The sequence below is a fragment of the Symphalangus syndactylus genome, chromosome 24 (genome assembly GCF_028878055.3).
Source record: "Symphalangus syndactylus isolate Jambi chromosome 24, NHGRI_mSymSyn1-v2.1_pri, whole genome shotgun sequence".
Classification (NCBI taxonomy): domain Eukaryota; kingdom Metazoa; phylum Chordata; class Mammalia; order Primates; family Hylobatidae; genus Symphalangus; species Symphalangus syndactylus.
Window position 1 is genome coordinate 39,563,593 of NC_072446.2, and position 19,269 is coordinate 39,582,861.

Below are 19,269 nucleotides of genomic sequence, written 5' to 3' on the forward strand. Positions count from 1 at the left end.
GAGGGAAGGAAGGAAGAAAAGAAAGCCAGCCGGCCAGGCAAGGTGGTTCATGCCTGCAATCCAAGCACTTTGAGAGGCCGAGGCAGGCAGACCACAAAGTCAGGAGTTTGAGACCAGCCTGACCAATATGGTGAAACCCCATCTCTACTAAAAATACAAAAAAATTAGTCGGGCATGATGGCATATGACTGTAGTCCCAGCTACTTGGGAGGCTGAGGCAGGAGAATCGTTTGAACTTGGGAGGCAGAGGTTGCAGTGAGCTGAGATTGCACCACTGCACTCCAGCCTGGGTGACAGAGTGAGACTCTGTTTAAAAAAAAAAAAAAAAAAAAAAAGAGAAGAAAAGAAAGGAAGAGAGAGAGAAAGAATATGGAAGGAAGGAAGGAAGGAACAAAGGGAGGCAGGGAGGGAGGGAAAAAGAGAGAGAGAGAAAGAAAGAAAAGAAAAAAGAAAGAGAAGAAGGGGAGAGAGAGAGAGAAAGAAAGAAAGAAAGAAAGAAAGAAAGAAAGAAAGAAAGAAAGGAAGGAAGGAGAGAGAAAGAAAAAGAAAGAAAGAAAAGAAAGAGAAAAAGAGAGGAAGGAAGGAAGGAGAGAAGAGAAAAGAAAAAGAAAAAGGAAGAGAAAAGAGAAGAGAAGAGAAGAGAAAGCAGCTGCAATTTTGATATAAATTGCATTAAATCAATTTGGGGAATATGCTGTATTAACAACATCCAGTCTTCCAATCAATGAACATGAGATGTATTTCCATTTATTTGGGTATTCTTTCATCTCTTTCAATAATGTTATACAATTTTCAGGGATCAAGTTTTGCACTACTTTTCCAAATTTATTCCTAAGTATTTTTTTGATGCGAGTATAAGTGAAATTTTTTAATTTTCATTTTCAGATTGTTTATTGCTAGTGTATATAAATATATTGATTTTGTATATTTATCTTATATCAAGCAACCCTATTGAATTTATTAGTTTTAATAGTTTTTAATAAATTCTTTAGGATTTTCTAGATATAAGATCATGTCATCTGCAGATAGAGATAGTTAACTTCTTCCTGCCCAACATAGATACCTTTTATTTCATTTTCTTGCCTAATTGACCTCCCAGTAAAATGTTAAATTGGGGTGGCAAGAGTAAGCATTCTTGTTTTATTTCTGATTTTACAGGAAAGTATTTAATATTTCAACATGAAGTTTTATGTTACCTGTGAGTTTTCATAAATGGAAGAAGTTAACTTTCTAAGAAGTCCACATATCAGGTTGAAAGAGTTTCTATTTCTAGTTTATTGAGTGTTTTAATCAGAAAACGGTGTTCAATTTTGTTAAATGCTCTTTTTGCATCTATTGACATAATCATATGGCTTTTGTTTTTTATTCAGTTAATATGGTGTATTACATTAATTGATTTTGGATATTAAGCCAACTTGGTCATGGTGTATAATCATTTTCATATGTTGTTGGTTTCAATTTGCTAGTATTTTGAAGATTTTTGTATCTATATTCATAAAAATATTTGGTCTGTAGTTTTATTTTCCTGTGATATCTTTATCTGGTTTTGGTATCAAGGTAATACTGGCCTCATAGAGAACTCTTTTGGAAGAACTTGTGAGCAATTGACATTAATTCTTTAGCCAGGTGTGGTGGCTCATGCCTGTAATCCCAGCACTTTGGGAGGCCGAGGTGGGCAGATCACGAGGTTGGGAGTTTGAGATCAGCCTAGCCAAAGTGGTGAAACCCGGTCTCTACTAAAAATACAAAAATTAGCCAGGCGTGGTGGTGCATGCCTGTAATCCCAGCTATTCGGGAGGCCGAGGCAGGAGAATCACTTGAACCCCAGAGGCAGAGGTTGCAGTGAGCCGAGATCACACCATTGTACTCCAGCCTGGGCAACAGAGTGAGACTCCGTCTAAAAAAAAAAAAATCTTTAAATATTTGGTAGAATTTTACCAGTGAAACCATTTGAATGTGGACTTCTCTTTGTGGGAAATTTTATTACTAATCCAATCTCCTTACTTGTTACATTCAGATTTTCTAAATCTTCAGATTTTCTAAATCTTCAGATTTTCTATTTCTTATTAAGTCAGCTTTAGTAGTTTGTGTCTTTCTAAGGTTTTGTCCATTTTCTTTTATTTTTTGATAATGAAAAGTTAGAAACCATATTAATGTCCAACAATAGATAACAAGCTAAATAAGTGATTATAACCCCATTAAGTGAGAATTTGTAACTCCATAAGGTGAAATATTATTTAATCAATAGAAAGTGTGGTTTTCAGCTGGGCGTGGTGGCTCATGCCTATAATACCAGCACTTTGGGAGGCCGAGGCAGGCGGATCACCTGAGGTCTGGAGTTCGAGACCAACCTGACCAACATGGAGAAACCCTGTCCCTACTAAAAATACAAAATTAGCCAGGCATGTGGTAGTAACTAAAATAAAATAAAATACTTACGGGTAAATTTAACCAAGGAGTTAAAAGATCTGTACACTGGAAACTAAAACATTGTTTAAAAAAACTAAGAAAACACAAATAAATGGAAAGCTATCTTGTGTTGATAAATTAGAAGAATTAATACTATTAAAATATTCATACTACCCAAAGTGATCTACAGATTCAATGCAGTCCCTATCAAAATTCCAATGTCATTTCTTATAGAAATAAAACAATCCTTAAATTCATATACAACCATAAAAGACCCTGGCTAGCCAAAACAATCTTGAGCAAAAAGAACAAAGCTAAAGACATCACAGTCCCTGATTTCAAAATATATTATAAAGCTAATATAATCAAAACAGTATGGTGCTGGCATAAAAATAGACACATCAACTAATGTAACAAGATAGAAAACCCAGAAATAAACCCATGCACTAATAGTCAATTAATTTTTGACAAAGGTGTTAATAATACATAATGGAGAAAAGACAGTCTCTTCAACAAACTGTGCTAGGAAAATTGGATCCACATACAGAAGAATAAAATTGGATCCTTACTCTCACACAGTATAAAAAATCAACTCAAAATGGATTAAAGTCTTAAATATAAGATCTGAGACTGTAAAACAACTAGAAGAATACCTAGAGGAAAGGCTCCATGACATTGATCTGAGCAATGGTTATTTAGCTATGACCTCAAAAGCACAGGTAATAAAAGCAAAAATAGGCCAGGCGTGGTGGCTCACACGTGTAATCCCAGCACTTCGGGAGGCTGAGGCAAGCGGATTGCCTGAGGTCAAGAGTTCAACACCAGCCTGGCCAGCATGGTGAAATCCTGTCTCTACCAAAAAATATAAAAATTAGCTAGGCATGGTGGCACACGCCTATAATCCCAGCTACTTAGGAGGTTGAGGTAGGAGACTTGCTTGAACCTGGGAGACAGAGGTTGCAGTGAGCTGAGATTGCACCACTGCACTCCAGCCTGGGTGACAGAGCAAGACTCCATCTCAAAAAAATAAAAAATAAAAATAAAAATAAATAAATAAAAGCAAAAATAGACAAATGGGATTTTAGACAAGATACAGAGCTTTTGGACAGAAAGGAAACAATGAACAAAGAGATAACCCATAGAGTGACAGAAAATATATGTAAATCATACATCTGATAAGGGAGTAACATCCACAATAAATAAGAAACTCAAACAACTCAATAGACAGAAAACGAATAACCCAATTAGAAAATGGGCAAAGTGGGCCGGGTTCACTCACTCTTGTAATCCCAGCACTTTGGGAGGCCGAGGTGGGCAGATCATCTGAGGTCAGTTCAAGACCAGCCTGACCAACATGGAGAAATCCCATCTCTACTAAAAATACAAAATTAGCTGGGCATGGTGGTGCATGCCTGTAATCCTAGCTACTTGGGAGGCTGAGGCAGGAGAATTGCTTGAACCTGGGAGGCAGAGGTTGTGATGAGCCGTGATCGTGCCATTGCACTCCAGTCTGCGCAATAAGAGCAAAACTCCATCTCAAAATAAAATAAAATAGGCAAAGCGGCCAGGCGCAATGGCTCACACCTGTAATCCCAGCACTTTGGGAGGCTGAGGCGGGCAGATCACTTGAGGTCAGGAGTTCATGACCAGCCTGACCAACAAGGTGACACCTCGTCTCTACTGAAAATACAAAATTAGCTGGGTGTGGCAGCTTGTGCCTGTAATCACAGCTATTCAGGAGGCTGAAGCGGGAGAATCGCTTGAACCTGGGAGGCAGAGGTTGCAGTGAGCCAAGATCGGATCAATGCACTCTAGCCTGGGCAACAAGAGCAAAATGCCATCTCAAAAAAAAAAAAAAAAAAAACAAAGAAAAGAGAAGAGAAGAGAAGAGAAAATGGACAAAGCATCCAGAGACATTTCTCAAAAGAAGACATTCAGATGGCCAAGAGGTTCAAGAAAAAAAATGCTGAGCACCACTAATCATTAGGAAAAAACAAATTAAACCACAATGAGATATCATCTTACATCTGTTAGATTAGATGTTATCAAAAAGACAAGAAATAAGTGTTGGTGAGGATGCAGAAAAAAGAAAACCCTTGTACAATGTTGGAAGGAATGTAAATTAGTACAACCACTGTATTGGTCTGTTCTCATGCTGCTAATAAAGACATACCCAATTAAATATACTTTTAATTTATAAAGTAAAGAGATTTAATGGACTCACAGTTCCTCATGGCTGGGGAGGCCTCACAATCATGGCAGAAGGTGAAAGAGGAGCAAAGGCACGTCTTACATGGCAGCAGACAAGAGAGCATGAGCAGGGGAACTGCCCTTTATAAAACCATCATATCTCTTGAGACTTATTCACTATCATGAGAACGGCATGGGAAAAACCCACCCCACGATTCAATTACCTCCCACCAGGTCCCTCCCACGACACATGGGGATTATGAGAGCTACAATTCAAGATGAGATTTGTGTGGGGACACAACCAAGCCATATCAACCACTATGAGAAATAGTATGGGGTTTCCTCAAAAAACTAAAATTAGAACTACTATATGATCTAGCAATTCCACTTCTGGGTATATATCCAAAAGAGACCAATATGTCATATCAATATGTCAAAGAAATACCTGCACTCCCAGCTGGGCGCAGTGGCTCACGCCTATAATCCCAGCACTTTGGGAGGCCAAGGCAGGTGGATCACCTGAGGTCGGGAGTTCGAGACCAGCCTGACCTATATGGATAAACACCATCTCTACTAAAAATACAAAATTAGCCAGGCATGGTGGTGCATGCCTGTAATCCCAGCTACTCAGAAGGCTGAGGCAGAAGAATCACTCGAACCCGGGAGGCGGAGGTTGCGGTGAGCCAAGATTGCACCACTGCACTCCAGCCTGGGCAACAAGAGCAAAACTCAGTCTCAAAAAAAAAAAAAAGAAATACCTGCACTCCCATGTTCATTGCAGCACTTTTCACAATAGCCAAGATATAGAATCAACCTAATGGGCCGTCAATGGATGAATGGATAATGAAAATGTGGTGTATAGGCCGGGCGCGGTGGCTCACGCTTGTAATCCCAGCACTTTGGGAGGCCGAGGCGGGCGGATCACGAGGTCAGGAGATCGAGACCACGGTGAAACCCCGTCTCTACTAAAAATACAAAAAATTAGCCGGGCGTGGTGGCGGGCGCCTGTAGTCCCAGCTACTCGGAGAGGCTGAGGCAGGAGAATGGCGTGAACCCGGGAGGCGGAGCTTGCAGTGAGCCGAGATCGCGCCACTGCACCCCAGCCTGGGCGACTGAGCGAGACTCCGTCTCAAAAAAAAAAAAAAAAAAAAAAAAAAAAAAAAAAAAAGAAAATGTGGTGTATATACATAATGGAATACTATTCAGCCTTAAAAGAGAAAAAAATCTTGTCATTTGGGACAACATAGATAAATCTGGAAGACATTATGCTAAGTGAAATAAGCCAGGCATGAAAGAAAAATACTGCATGATCGTATTTATATATGGAATTATAAAAAGTCAAACTCATAGAAGTAGAAAGGGCTGGCTGTGGTGGCTCACACCTATAATCCCAGCACTTTGGGAGGTCAAGACAGGAGGATTCCTTGAGCGCAGGAGTTCAAGACCAGCCTGGGCAACATAATGAGACCTCATCTCTACAAAAAAAAAAAAAAGGTTTTTTATTTGATTTGATTTATTTATTTTTTGAGACGGGGTCTCACTTTGTTGCCCAGGCTGGAGTGCGGTGGTGAGACCTCAGCTCACTGCAACCTCCGCCTCCCAGGTTCAAGCAATTTCTTGCCTCAGTCTCCAGAGTAGCTGGGATTACAGGCACGCATCACCATGCCCAGCTAATTTTGTATTTTTAGTAGAGACAGGGTTTCACTATGTGGGCCAGGCTGGTCTTGAACTCCTGACCTCAGGTGATCCGCCCATCTCGGCCTCCCAAAGTACTGGGATTACAGGCTTGAGCCACTGCGCCCGGCCAAAAAGAGGTTTTTAAAAAGAAGTAGAAAGGAGAATGATGGTTACCAGAGGCTTAGAGGGTGGGGTGGGGAATAAGGGAGAGAGAGTGGGAAGTTATTGGTCATAGGGGTACCAAGTTTTGGTCAGACAGGAGGAACAAATTTTGAGATCTTCTGCACAGCAGAGTAACTATGGTCAGTAATATATTGCATACTTCAATATAACTAAAAGAGTAAATTTTAAAGGTCTTACCATAAAAATTATAAGTAAGTGAGGTGGTAGATATGTTAATTGGCTTGATTTAATCATTCCACATGTGTACATAGATCAAAACAGCACACTGCACCTCAGAAATGTATACAATTATGATTTATCTATTTGAAACAATATTAATAAAAGTTTTAAAGAAAAAAGAATATTTGATGGCATAGGAAATTCCAGTTACATACAATATAATCCCAATTGTTTAAAATATATCATTATATAACTAAGAGCAGATGGTCAGGAACACAGATTCTGGAGTCAGACAGACTTAGGTTTAGTCTCAGGTCTACACTGGTTGCTACAGGAGCTTAGACTTCCGCATCTGAAAAATATCATCTCCCTCACAAGTCACTGTGGAGATTAATGAATGCATATATAATGTTCTATCACCATTCCTGGAACATTGCAAGCAGTAAATAAATATTATTATGATGATGATTGTATCAACATTATAAATTCTTCACATACTGACACTGTGGGTAATCAGTTCCCAAGACATTTGAATATAATGACATTCTCTTCATACTAAAACTAGCCATAACATACTCATGCAGAGATTCAAAAGGCACATAAGACTGCAAGAAGGCTATCAAAATTGTAAATGCATGTAACCCTTTTACCTAGCAATCCCACTTCCAAGAACATCTCTTACAGAAATGCCTTCACGTATGTGAAATAACATTCACCATTCGCTTTTGTGTAAGATTTTTTTAAAGACAAATTTACCTTAAAATGGGATAGCGCTGCTATGCAAAGGTCTCCAAGATATATCATACAGCAAGAAAAGCAAGATGAGTACCAGTATAAGTGAAATGATACCTTCAGTAGAAAATAACTTTACACATTGTGTTTGCATAAGTAAACACCGGAGGAATAACCAAAAATCAACACACGTGGTTACTTCAGGGAACATGAACTGTTTGGGGGAACAGGAATGGGACTTAGACTCTTTGTGGTAAGCCTTTTTATGTTACCTGACTTTTTAAAACTTTCATTGATGTATGTTATACACATAGAAAATTGTATGTAAGTGTAGCACTGAATAATTTTTTTTTTTTTTTTTTGAGATAGAGTCTCACTCTGTCGCCCAGGCTGGAGGGCAATGGAGCAATCTCGGCTCAGTGCAACCTCCACCTCCCAGGCTCAAGTTAATCTTGTGCCTCAGCTTCCCAAGTAGCTGGGATTACAGGCATGCACCACCACACCCAGCTGATTTTTGTATTTTTAGTAGACAGGTTTTCACCAGGTTGACCAGGCTGGTCTCAAACTCCTGACCTCAGATGATCCACCAGCCTTGGCCTCCCAAAGTGCTGGGATTACAGGCATGAGCCACCACGCCCGGCTCACCACTGAATAAATTTTTAGAAACTGAATACAACTGCATGATCAAGCCCGTTAATGAAGCAGAACATTGCCAACCTCCCCAGAAGTCCCCTTCATGATTCCTTCCAGCCTCTCCACTCCCCCAACAAAAACAATCATTTCTAATATATGTTCTTCTGTGTCTGACTTCTTTTGCCTAAATTGTTTGAAGAGTTCTCCATTTTGTAGTGAGTAAATTCACTTCTGGTACCAGATATTACACTGTAATTTATTTGTAATTTATTACCCAGTCTACGGTGATGGGCATTTGGGTTGTTTCTAATGTGGCATTATTACGAATACTAATTCTTTTTTTCTTTTTTTTTTTTGAGACAAAGTCTTGCCCTGTCGCCTAGGCTGGAGTACAATGGCACGATCTCAGCTCACTACAACCTCTGCCTTCTAGGTTCAAGTGATTCTCCTGCCTCAGCCTCCTGAGTAGCTGGGTGTAATCCTTGTAATAGGCGTGCACCACCACACCCGGCTAATTTTTGTATTTTTAGTAGAGACAGGGTTTCACCATGTTGGTCAGGCTGGTCTCAAACTCCTGACCTTGAGATCCACCCGCCTCGGCCTCCCAAAGTGCTAGGATTACAGGCATGGGCCACTGCGCCTGGCCATGAATACTAATTCTATCAATATTTTTGCTCTTATCTTTTAGTAAGTGTATTTCTCTTGGGTATGAGTTAGTCTGTGGTCCTAGCTCATTTGTGGGGCTCAAAGGCACTTTCCTGAGCAACCCTCCAGTAATCCTCCTACCTCTTTATCCTCCAAGGGAATGTAATGTGGGAAGCTGGTCCCCAGCTGCTGAGGAATTAACAACCGGAACTTGTTGTGTGCTTCAGAGACAACCTTGGCCCCACTGGATTGGAATGGCTGTTTACCAGTCAATGTGCAGTAATCCTTGATGTCCCAGATCTAGACATAAAGTGTGGGTTAGTGGCCTCACACCCCTTGACCCAGACCCCAACTCACTCTGTGGGCTCCTCCCAGACCATTCCTCTTCATTTGGTGGGGGTGGGGGGCAGTTCTTACTTACATCTCTGAGATACCTCACCACTAGGGCCAGAAAGGGCCTCAGGGATCTTCTAGGCCAGACTCCTGGATTAGCAGGCAGGCAGGGTGTGACCGGCTCAAGGACAGCACACCCCTGCCTCATGTCTTGCCACAAGGCACAAAATCAGCTCCTGAGACAGCTGATCCTAGATTAGCCACATGACTAGGGGATGAGGGAGTTGGAGAAGACAGTGATGGAGCATGGAATTCTCCGGGGAAGGCTTCTCAGAGCGGCTTTTTGAACCAAGCCCCGCTCCTGACACTGGGCTGAGCAGAGCAGGAGAGAACTCCTCCCTGCATTGTTTCACAAATGAAACCAGTACCCAGAGAGAGTAGGAACTAGGCAAGGGCCATGTGAGCAAAGAGGTGGCCGAACGCCTAGCTGGCACCAGCCCCTCAATCTTCCTGCCAGTTCTTCCTCACCTTGATGTATCCTTTACAATCCCCCGTGATGAGGATCCAGTCATTTTTATCAGTGGCCATGGCACCTACGACAACATCCCCATCATCTAGGTCCACAGGGAACTTCCCCAGCAGCCCTCCGTTCCCATGGAGGGATCAGGCGTAGATGTAGCCATCCATGCAGCTGCTCAGCAGGGCAGCCGTGTGTGGCAGGCGAGGCCTGGTCTGCAGGAAGATTATCTGAGGAAAAGAGGAGGGCCCGGCTCAGCAGGGCTGTGAGCCACTGCCACATGGTGCTGAGGGACCTCAGCAAGTCACCACACCCACCTGGTCCCCCAGTTTCCTAGATGCCCAGTGAAAGTGGTGATGGTGGTCCCACCCTTCCTACCCAGCTGGTGACAAGGAACGTCATACTGGACTATGAACTACTAGAGGGCAGGGATTTTGTGTCTTTTTTGTTCACTACTTTGTTCTTAGTAACCACAATGGTGCCTGACACATAATACCTGATCAATAAATGTTTATCAAATGAAGGCTTACAAGTTTGATTCGACATAGGCTCAGACAAGATTTTCACAACCTGTAACTCAACCCAAAGTGATTTGGGGAAGAAACTCCTTCCACTTCATATGTATCTATAGTGAAATATCCATATTTTCCAGCCAATCATCAAGAAAGCATTTTAAACAAATTCTCGTTCAAGACTTGTTTTGATCATGCCCTTTGCTAATTCCCCACTCCGCTCATTTTTCCCTTACGTGTCACTCCTGTGGCCATGTGGGGGCCACAATGGGAAGTTACTCTGCATGGCAAGCATGAGAAGAAAGTTTCCTTCCTGGCACCCAGAGGAGGCTGAGAGCATAGTCAGGGTGGTAGAACAAATCAGGCCAGAAAGGGGAAACTGGAAGCTTCCTCACTCCTGCTAACTCAGAACTTCACAGTGTAATAGCTTATGTGTCCCCAAAACATGTCACCAACAACAAAAATCTCGATTATCAAAAATCTCATGGTGGCTCATGCCTGTAATCCTAGCACTTTGGGAGGCCGAGGCGGGTGAATCACTTGAGCCCAGGAGATCGAGACAGCCTGGGCAACATAGTGAGACCCTGTCTCTATTTAAAGAAAAAAAAAAAAAGAAGGGAAGGGAAGCGGAGGGGAGGGGAGGGAAGGGAGAACAAAGAAAAGAAAAGAAACAAAAAAATCTCAATTATCCTTATTGTCATAGAAATCCGAAACTAGCTGTTCAACCTGCTTCCCACTGGCCCCAGTGCCAGGGTCAAAAACCAGAAGTCCCTTGTGCCCAAAGCTTGATGGTTTCACCAGTGAATTCTACCAAACATTTAAGGAAGAATGAATGCCAATCCCTCCAAAACTTTTCCAGAATACTGAAGAGGAGATAACACTTCCTAACTCATTCTATGAGGTCAGCATTACCCTGATATCAAAGTCAGACAAAGACACTATAAGAAAAAAAAAAAAAAACTACAGAGAAATATCCCTTATGAACACTGATATTTAAAAATTCTCAAAAAAAATTAGCAAACTGAATTCAGTAGCATATTAAAAGGATTATATACCATGACCAAGTGACATTTATTCCTGGAATGCAAGGATGATTCAACATATAAAAATCAATAAATATACCACTTCACAGAAAAAAAAAAACCACACGATCATCTTAATTGATGCAGAAAACGATTTGACAAAATTAAAAAAAAAAAAAAAACAGGAATAGAAGGAAATTACCTCAACATAATAAAAGCCATATATGAAAAACCCACAATGAACATCACACTCAATAGTAAAAGACTCCAAGCTTTTCCTCTGGAATTAGGAACAAGGCAAGAATGTCCACTTCTGCCACTTTTATTCAACAGAGTACTGGAAGTTCTGACAGAGGAATTAGGCAAAAAAAGAAATAAAAGGTATCCAAACTGGAAAGAAATAAGTAAAATTATAAGTTGCAGATGATATTATCTTGTATGCAGAAAACGCTAAAGCTCCCACACCAAAAAAAAGGGGCAAATAAATGAATTCAGCAAAATGGCAGGATACAAAGTCAACACACAAAAATCAGTTGCATTGGCCGGGTGCGGTGGCTCACGCCTGTAATCCCAGCACTTTGGGAGGCTGCAGCGGGCAGATCACCTGAGGTCAGGAGTTCGAGACCAGCCTGGCCAACATGGTGAAAGCCCATCTCTACTAAAAAATACAAATATTAGCCAGGTGTGGTGGCACGTGCCTGTAATCCCAGCTACTCATGAGGCTGAGGCAGGAGAATTGCTTGAACCTGGGAGGCGGAGGTTGCAGTGAGCCGAGATCGTGCCATTGTACTCCAGCCTGGGAGACAGAGCAAGACTCTGTCTCAAAAAAAAAAAAAAAAAAAAAATCAGTTGCATTTCTATACACTAACATTGAACAATCTGAAAAGGAAATTACAAAAATAATTCCATTGACAATAGTGTAAAAAAAAGAGTAAAATGCTTGGGAATTAACCAAAGAGGACATTATGCTAAGTGACATAAGCCAGTTACCAAAAGACAAACATATGATTCCACTTACATGAGGTAGAGTAGTCAAAATCATAAAGACAGAAAGTAGAATGGGGGTTTCCAGGGGTTGGAGGGAGAGGGGAGTGGAAGTTATTGTTTAATGGGTATAGTTTCAATTTTACAAGATGAATGGAGGGTGGTGATGGTTGCACATTATGAATATATTTACTACCACTGAACCATACACTGAAAAATTGTTTCGATGGTAAATTTTATGTTATGCGTATTTTACTACAAGAAAAATTTTTTGAAAAAAAGAAAAACCAGGAATCCCTGAACCAAAGACAAAGGGCAAGCATTTCCCCCACTTTATGCAAGTGCTCACTGCACAAAATGCGGGCAGCATAGACATATGAAAGGAAATTAAAATCACCTACAAAATCCCAGTACCCAGAAATAATCACCATTAAGATTTTAATGTATTTTGGCCGGGCATGGTGGCTCTTGCCTCTAATCTCAGCATTTTGGGAGGCCGAGGCAGGTGGATCACCTGAGGTCAGGAGTTCGAGACCAGCCTGATCAACATGGTGAAACCCTGTCTCTACTGAAAATACAAAAATCAGCTGGGCATGGTGGCAGGCACCTGTAATCCCAGCTACTCGGGAGGCTAAGGCAGGAGAATTGCTGGTACTTGGGAGGCGGAGGTTGCAGTGAACCAAGATCACGTTACTGCATTCCAGCCTGGGTGACAGAGTGAGACTCTGTCTCAAAAAAAATTTAAATTAAATAATTAAATAAATAAATCACGGTGAATCCAAAGAAATACACTGCAGCCAGTGGCAGATTTACTGGTGAAGTTCATGAAGCTCAAGGCTAAGTTCAAGTTTAAGTTCAAGGTTCTAGGGAAGAACTAGTAAGTTCTGGTGACTTTTGTAATTGTCAGATTTGTAAGTTTTGAAATTTGTTGTCACTTTTTTCTCATTCTAAATATTCACTTTTGTACCTAATTTTTAATAATTTTGTGCATTTTTCTTGCAAAAGTTTCAGGCTCCAAAAAACCTAGACAGGCCCCCATATAAAGCTATTAAAAAAGAATGAAGTGAATAGATTATTATGTGCTGAGAGGAAAAATTGTCCACCACGAATTGTGAGGTTTAGAAAAAAAAAAAGCAAACAGCTAAACAATAGTTTCAAATGTTCTCAGTTTTGTTTGAAAAATCAAAACCATGAAAAAAAAATTTAAGGTGCACGCAACTTTCACAGTAGTCATTAACTGTCATTTTAAAGGATGTGCTTTAAATTTTGTCATAAGCACATTCCAGTGATTAAGTATTTTTCTAAAATGTGGTTTCTCATAACTGCACAGGATTCACCAAAGTGATGCACCACAAAGTTCTCCCATGTCTGAACTGGGGAAAAGCTGAGGCATCCTTCCCAGCCATTCCTTTGCCAGCCCTGGGACGGTGAGAGCAGGTAGGGTGAAGGTGAATGAGCGCCCAAGACTTCAGCAGGACTGGAGAGGGGCGGCCTGCTGAGAGCACAGGGTCAACTGCGTAGCCAGCATCTGGTGCTCACAGTGAGGAAAAGCACAGTCAGAATGGTGGCCCTAGGCAGGACAGAGCCCTGTGGCTGCAAGGGACAGGTAACCAACACTATTCCTTTTGCACTCTGCATCCAGCCCCCTCCAATACATTGCCCTGCTCATTTTGGAAAGAGCTGCTGGACTAAAGGTGAGCATTTCAGTCTCACTCAGCCCAGGAATCCCAGATAGTTTCTCAACCACAGGGGGTTAATAGCCTCCCTGTGGGTCCCTTCAGAAGAAGCCATGGCAGCTACTCACGGGCTAAACTTCATGTAACTTGGAGCAATTTTCTACTGCCTGCCATCTGGTCCTTCCCTACTGGGGAGATGGCCAGGGGCAAGTGCTTCATCTAAAGACTGTCAGGGGCTGGATGCCGTGGCTCACGCCTGTAATCCCAACACTTTGGGAGGCCGAGGCAGGAGGATCACTTGAGGCCAGGAGTTCGAGACCAGCCTGGACAATATGGCGAAACCCTGTCTCCACTAAAAACACAAAATTAGCTAGGCGTGGTGGCTCATGCCTGTAATCCCAGCACTTTGGAAAGCTGAGGCAGGAGTTCAAGACCAGCCTGGACAACATGGTGAAACCCTGTCTCCATTAAAAAGACAAAATTAGCCAGGCGTGGTGGCACATGCCTGTAATCCCAGCTACTCAGGAGGTTGAGGCACGAGAATCACTTGAACCCAGGAGACAGAGGTGGCAGTGAGCTGAGATCGTGCCACTGCACGCCAGCCTGGACAACAGAGTGAGACTCCATCTCAAAAATAAATAAATAAGTAAAATTAAAAATAAAGACTGTCAGGGACACAGCTGGACCTGAATCTGCATCCTGGACTCCTTCCTAGTGCTCTTTCTGCCATGCCTCACAGTCTTCTGGGATGGCCAGACAGAAATAATGGGAAGGAAGACCCAACAGGTAAGACCCCCACCCACTCCCTGTCTGGTGTCCTTACCCCAGCCCACCCAAGCCTCTCTTCCACTAAGGAAAGGCTGAGATCAGAGGTGACCCAAGCACTCTGGACCCTCTCCAGGGCACCACCCTAAAATGCTTCACTCTGCCCACAAGTGCCCCAGAGAGAAGGGACCCTGCTGCTCAAGGAGTGGTGCAGGTGGGAGACGGTACACCTTGAAGCCAGGGGTGAGGGTCAGCATCCAGACGGGGCGCGCGCGCACGCACGCCCACACGCACACACACACACACACACACACAGCCCTGCCAGCCACAGTACCTCAAATCTCACCAATAGACATTCAATCTTTTGCATGCAATTCTGTGGCCAAAAATTAAATCAAGATTCATGATAGAAATCCTTATTACACACAGATCACCAGGCCACGTAAAAAGCCCAAGGAATTCCCAACAGTGGCAGCACAAAGACTTAAAAGAACTTGAACTTCAAAAACAAATAGACCTAGAATCAGGCCCTGACTCTGCCATTTTCTGGCCGTAAGAATCTTGGGCAAGTCACTTCACCTCACTGGGCCTGTTTCTTCAGCCATAAAATGGGAATAATAATAATAGTACATGCTTTTCAGATGTGTTAAACATTCTTTTCACATGCATTCTTTTCAGATGTATTAAATAAACAAAAATCCCTCATAAACAAATAAATAAATAATAATAGTACATACTTCCCAGGGCTGTTTGATGGACAAAATAAAAACAACACATGTAGCTGGGCATGGTGGCTTATGCCTGTAATCCCAGCACTTTGGGAGGCCAACGCAGGAGGATTGCTTGAGCCCAGAAGGTCGAGATCAGCCTGGGCAACATAAGGAGACTCCATCTCTAGAAGTAATTTTTTTTTTAATCAGCCAGGCACAGTAGCACACACCTGTGGTCCCAGCTATTAATATTCAGAAGGCTGAGGTGGGAGAATCGCTTGAGCCTGGGAAGTGGAGGCTACAGTGAGCCGTGATTGTGCCACTGCACTCCAGCCCGGACAAGAGAGCTGAGATTCTGTCTCAAAAAAACAAAAAATAACACATGTAAACCGTTAAGTTCATTGTCTGGCAGATATTGAGAGCTCAATAATTACTAGCTACCACTGAAACATAACGCAACATAGCAAAAGCTTTCCAGGAGTATGTTTCTAATCCTAGGGTTTTATATCTGGAAATAGACAAGAGGTCCAAAATTCATGTACAAGGGTATTCACTGCAATGCTTTCTATAGAGGCAAAACCCAGCGGCAGCAGATGGCTGCTCAATAATTACTAGCTACCACTGAAACATAACGCAACATAGCAAAAGCTTTCCAGGAGTATGTTTCTAATCCTAGGGTTTTATATCTGGAAATAGACAAGAGGTCCAAAATTTATGTACAAGGGTATTCACTGCAATGCTTTCTATAGAGGCAAAACCCAGCGGCAGCAGATGGCTAGACAGACTCTGTGCAGTGTACCCAGGACATGATGTGACTAGTAAAAGGAATGCCATGGCTCCATAAACACCGTCATGAAGAGATGCCCGTGAGGAGTCAAGTGAAAAACAGCAAGTCCCAGAATAATATATGCAATATGATATTATCCGGTGAAAAATAACTAGATTTACATATACACATTCATACATGTATGTACTTGTATATGCACAGAAAAATTCTAGAAGGCTACAACACATGTCTTAACGCAATTACCTCTGGAGGCTGAGGAGGGAGACAGCCACTCTTTTACTTTATACACTCGGATAAAGTTTGAATTTTTTCATAGGTGGTGGTGGTGTTTTGGAGGTGAGTCTCGCTATGTCACCCAGGCTGGAGTGCAGTGGCATGATCTCAGCTCACTGCAACCTCCGCCTCCCGGGTTCAATCAATTCTCCTGCCTCTGCCTCCCGACTAGCTGGGACTACAGGTGCACGCCGCCACCCCTGGCTAATTTTTTGTATTTTAGTAGAGACGGGGTTTCACCGTGTTACCCAGGCTGCTTTCAAACTCCTGAACTCAGGCAATCTGCTCACCTCAGCCTCCCAAAGTGCTAGGATTGCAGGTGTGAGCCATCGCACCAGGCCAGGTTTGTTTGTTTGTTTAAGAGACAAGGTCTAGCTGTGTTGCTCAGGCTGGAGTGCAGTGGCACAATCACAGCTCACTGCATCCTTGATCTCCCAGACTCAAGTGATTCTCCCAACTCAGCCTCCCAAGGAGCTGGGTGCACTGTGCACACTATCAAACCTGGCTAATTTTTTAAATTTTTTGTAGAGATGAGGTCTCATCATGTTGCCCAAGCTGGTCTAGAACTCCTGGGCTGAAGCAGTCCTCCCACCTGGGCCTCCTAAAGGACCGGGATTACAGATGTGAGCCACTGCTCTCGGCCTGAATTTTTTTAGTCTTAATTAAGGACATGTATCACTTTCTAATCAGAGGAAGAAAGTATCAGAGAGAGACACAGAGAGAGAGAGAGAAGTGCTCATTCTCAAACATTCCATGCCAGCTCTCCCATGAGGGCCTTTGCACCTACCTTCTCTGCCTGCATCGCCCTCCTTCCAAATAACTGCAGGCCATGTTTCCTCACTTCCTTCAGGTTCTATGCAGCTGCCACCTCCTTTGTGAAGCCCTCCCTGACCAGCCTATTCATAAAACAGCAATGCCATCTCATCCCATGTCCGTTCTCCCTGCCGTCTTCCCAGCTTTCTTGTCCTCCATTGTCCTCACTCATGCCCTTTATTTTATTTGCTGGTTAATTGTCTATCTCGCCCCAACTAGAAGGACAGCTCCAGAGGTCAGGGGCTTGATGTCTTTCATTCACTTCTCCTTCCCCAGTGGCTGGCATGTAGCGAATGCCTGTGTCCTGACAGCACTAGGTCACCAGCCCAAAAGATCAAGCTTTGAGCCATCTACCTTGACTTCACAGATTTAAAGGGATGGGATCTGTTGGCAGTTCTGCTTCCAAGAATCCATCCTCTCAATATACTCACACTAGTGCCCAGAAATGTACATGCAAGAATGTTCAATGCAGTGCTGCTCCTAAAAGCTAGAAACTGGAACTAACCCACAGACCTATTCATAGAGGACCAGCTTCACAGTTCCTGATACATCCAAGTTATGCAGCAGTGGGCAGTTGTTAAAAAGAATAAGATGGCCGGGTGTGGTGGCTCATGCCTGTAATCCCAGCACTTTGGGAAGCCAAGGCCGGTGGATCACCTGAGGTCAGGAATATGAGACCAGCCTGGCCAACATGGTGAAACCCTGACTCTACCAAAAATACAAAAAGCAGTTGGGCGTGGTGGCACACGCTTGTGGTCCCAGTTACTCTGGAGGCTGAGGCAGGAGAATCACTTGAACTCAGGATGCAGAGGTTCAGTGAGCTGATATCGCACCACTGCAGGCCAGCCTGGGTGACAGAGCAAGACTCCGTCTCAAAAAAAAAAAAAAGAATAAGGTAACAAAAGAATAAGAAGAATCTAAATCCCTCTCATGAAAGTATATCCATGCTATAAACTTACAGAAAAAAGCCAGGCGCGGTGGCTCACGCTTGTAATCCCAGCACTTTGGGAGGCCGAGGCGGGCGGATCACGAGGTCAGGAGATCGAGACCACGGTGAAACCCCGTCTCTACTAAAAATACAAAAAAATTAGCCGGGCGTGGTGGCAGGCGCCTGTAGTCCCAGCTACTCGGAGAGGCTGAGGCAGGAGAATGGCGTGAACCCGGGAGGCGGAGCTTGCAGTGAGCCGAGACTGCGCCACTGCACTCCAGCCTGGGTGACAGAGCGAGACTCCGTCTCAAAAAAAAAAAAAAAAAGAAAAAAGCATATGGCAGGACATAGCTATCATTTTAGATTACTAGTCAGAAAAAAAAGAAAGTACAAGGCTAAAGCCAACCCGTTAGCAGCGACTGCTGCTGTTGAGAGTGGGATGGGATAGGGTAAGTGAGACATAGGGGACTTTTATTTTTATTTTTTCATTTACATACACTTCCTTTTTTATTATAAACTAGTATTATTACTTTTAAAAGTTATTTAAGGTTTTTTGTTTTTTTTTAAAGAGAAGGAAGAGGCTGGGTATAATGGTTCACATCTGTAATCCCAACACTTTGGGAGGCTGAGCCAAGAGGATCACTTGAGCCCAGGAGTTCGAGACCAGCATGGGCAGCATAGTGAGACCCCATCTCTACAAAACACACACACACACACACACACACACACACAAAATAGCTGGGCATAATGGTGCATGCCTATAGTGCCAGCTACTCACAAGGCTGAGGTGGGAGGATCACTTCAGCCCAGGAGTTGAGGCTGTAATGAGCTGTGATCACACCACTGCACTCTAGCCTGGGTGACAGTGAGACCCTGTCTCAAGAAAAAAAAAATGGAGGAGAGAGAAATAATCAGAACCTGGAGGAGAGTGTGCAGCCATTCCTGCTCTCCCTCCCAACACTGCAAAACCCAGCTCTCAGGGCACTGCCCTCTTGTTCTCAAGTCCTGGTCCCTGGAGCTGGGTGATAGGGCAGGCCTGCCACACCCTAACTCAACTATGATTTGTATTTTCAGGACGGGGAGTCAGTATCACAGTGAGGGGTGTCCAGGGTCAGAAAGGGGAAGGTACAGGAGGAAGAACAAAGATGAACCCATACCCAACTCGTGTTTGGTATAAAACACCGTTCCAGTTAACAGGAGGGCATTCTAACTAGAGTCTGGAGATGCCCCTTCTCCTACCTCCCTACCTCCCCTCCCACAGGGAACACTGCTACCCCCAATCCAGAGGGGACACTGCTCACTTCCCTAGGCACCCCAAACT

At 43.1% G+C, this 19,269-nt stretch overlaps 1 protein-coding gene across 1 annotated transcript in view; it reads right to left on the minus strand.

The window, feature by feature from the left end:
* The window catches only part of EFCAB8 (EF-hand calcium binding domain 8), a 105,021-nt gene that overhangs the window by 22,300 nt on the left and 63,452 nt on the right, over positions 1-19,269 (minus strand). The window contains 2 exon segments of the mRNA XM_063633685.1: positions 8,770-8,928; positions 9,490-9,708. Coding sequence (XP_063489755.1) covers positions 8,770-8,928; positions 9,490-9,708 — 378 coding nt within the window.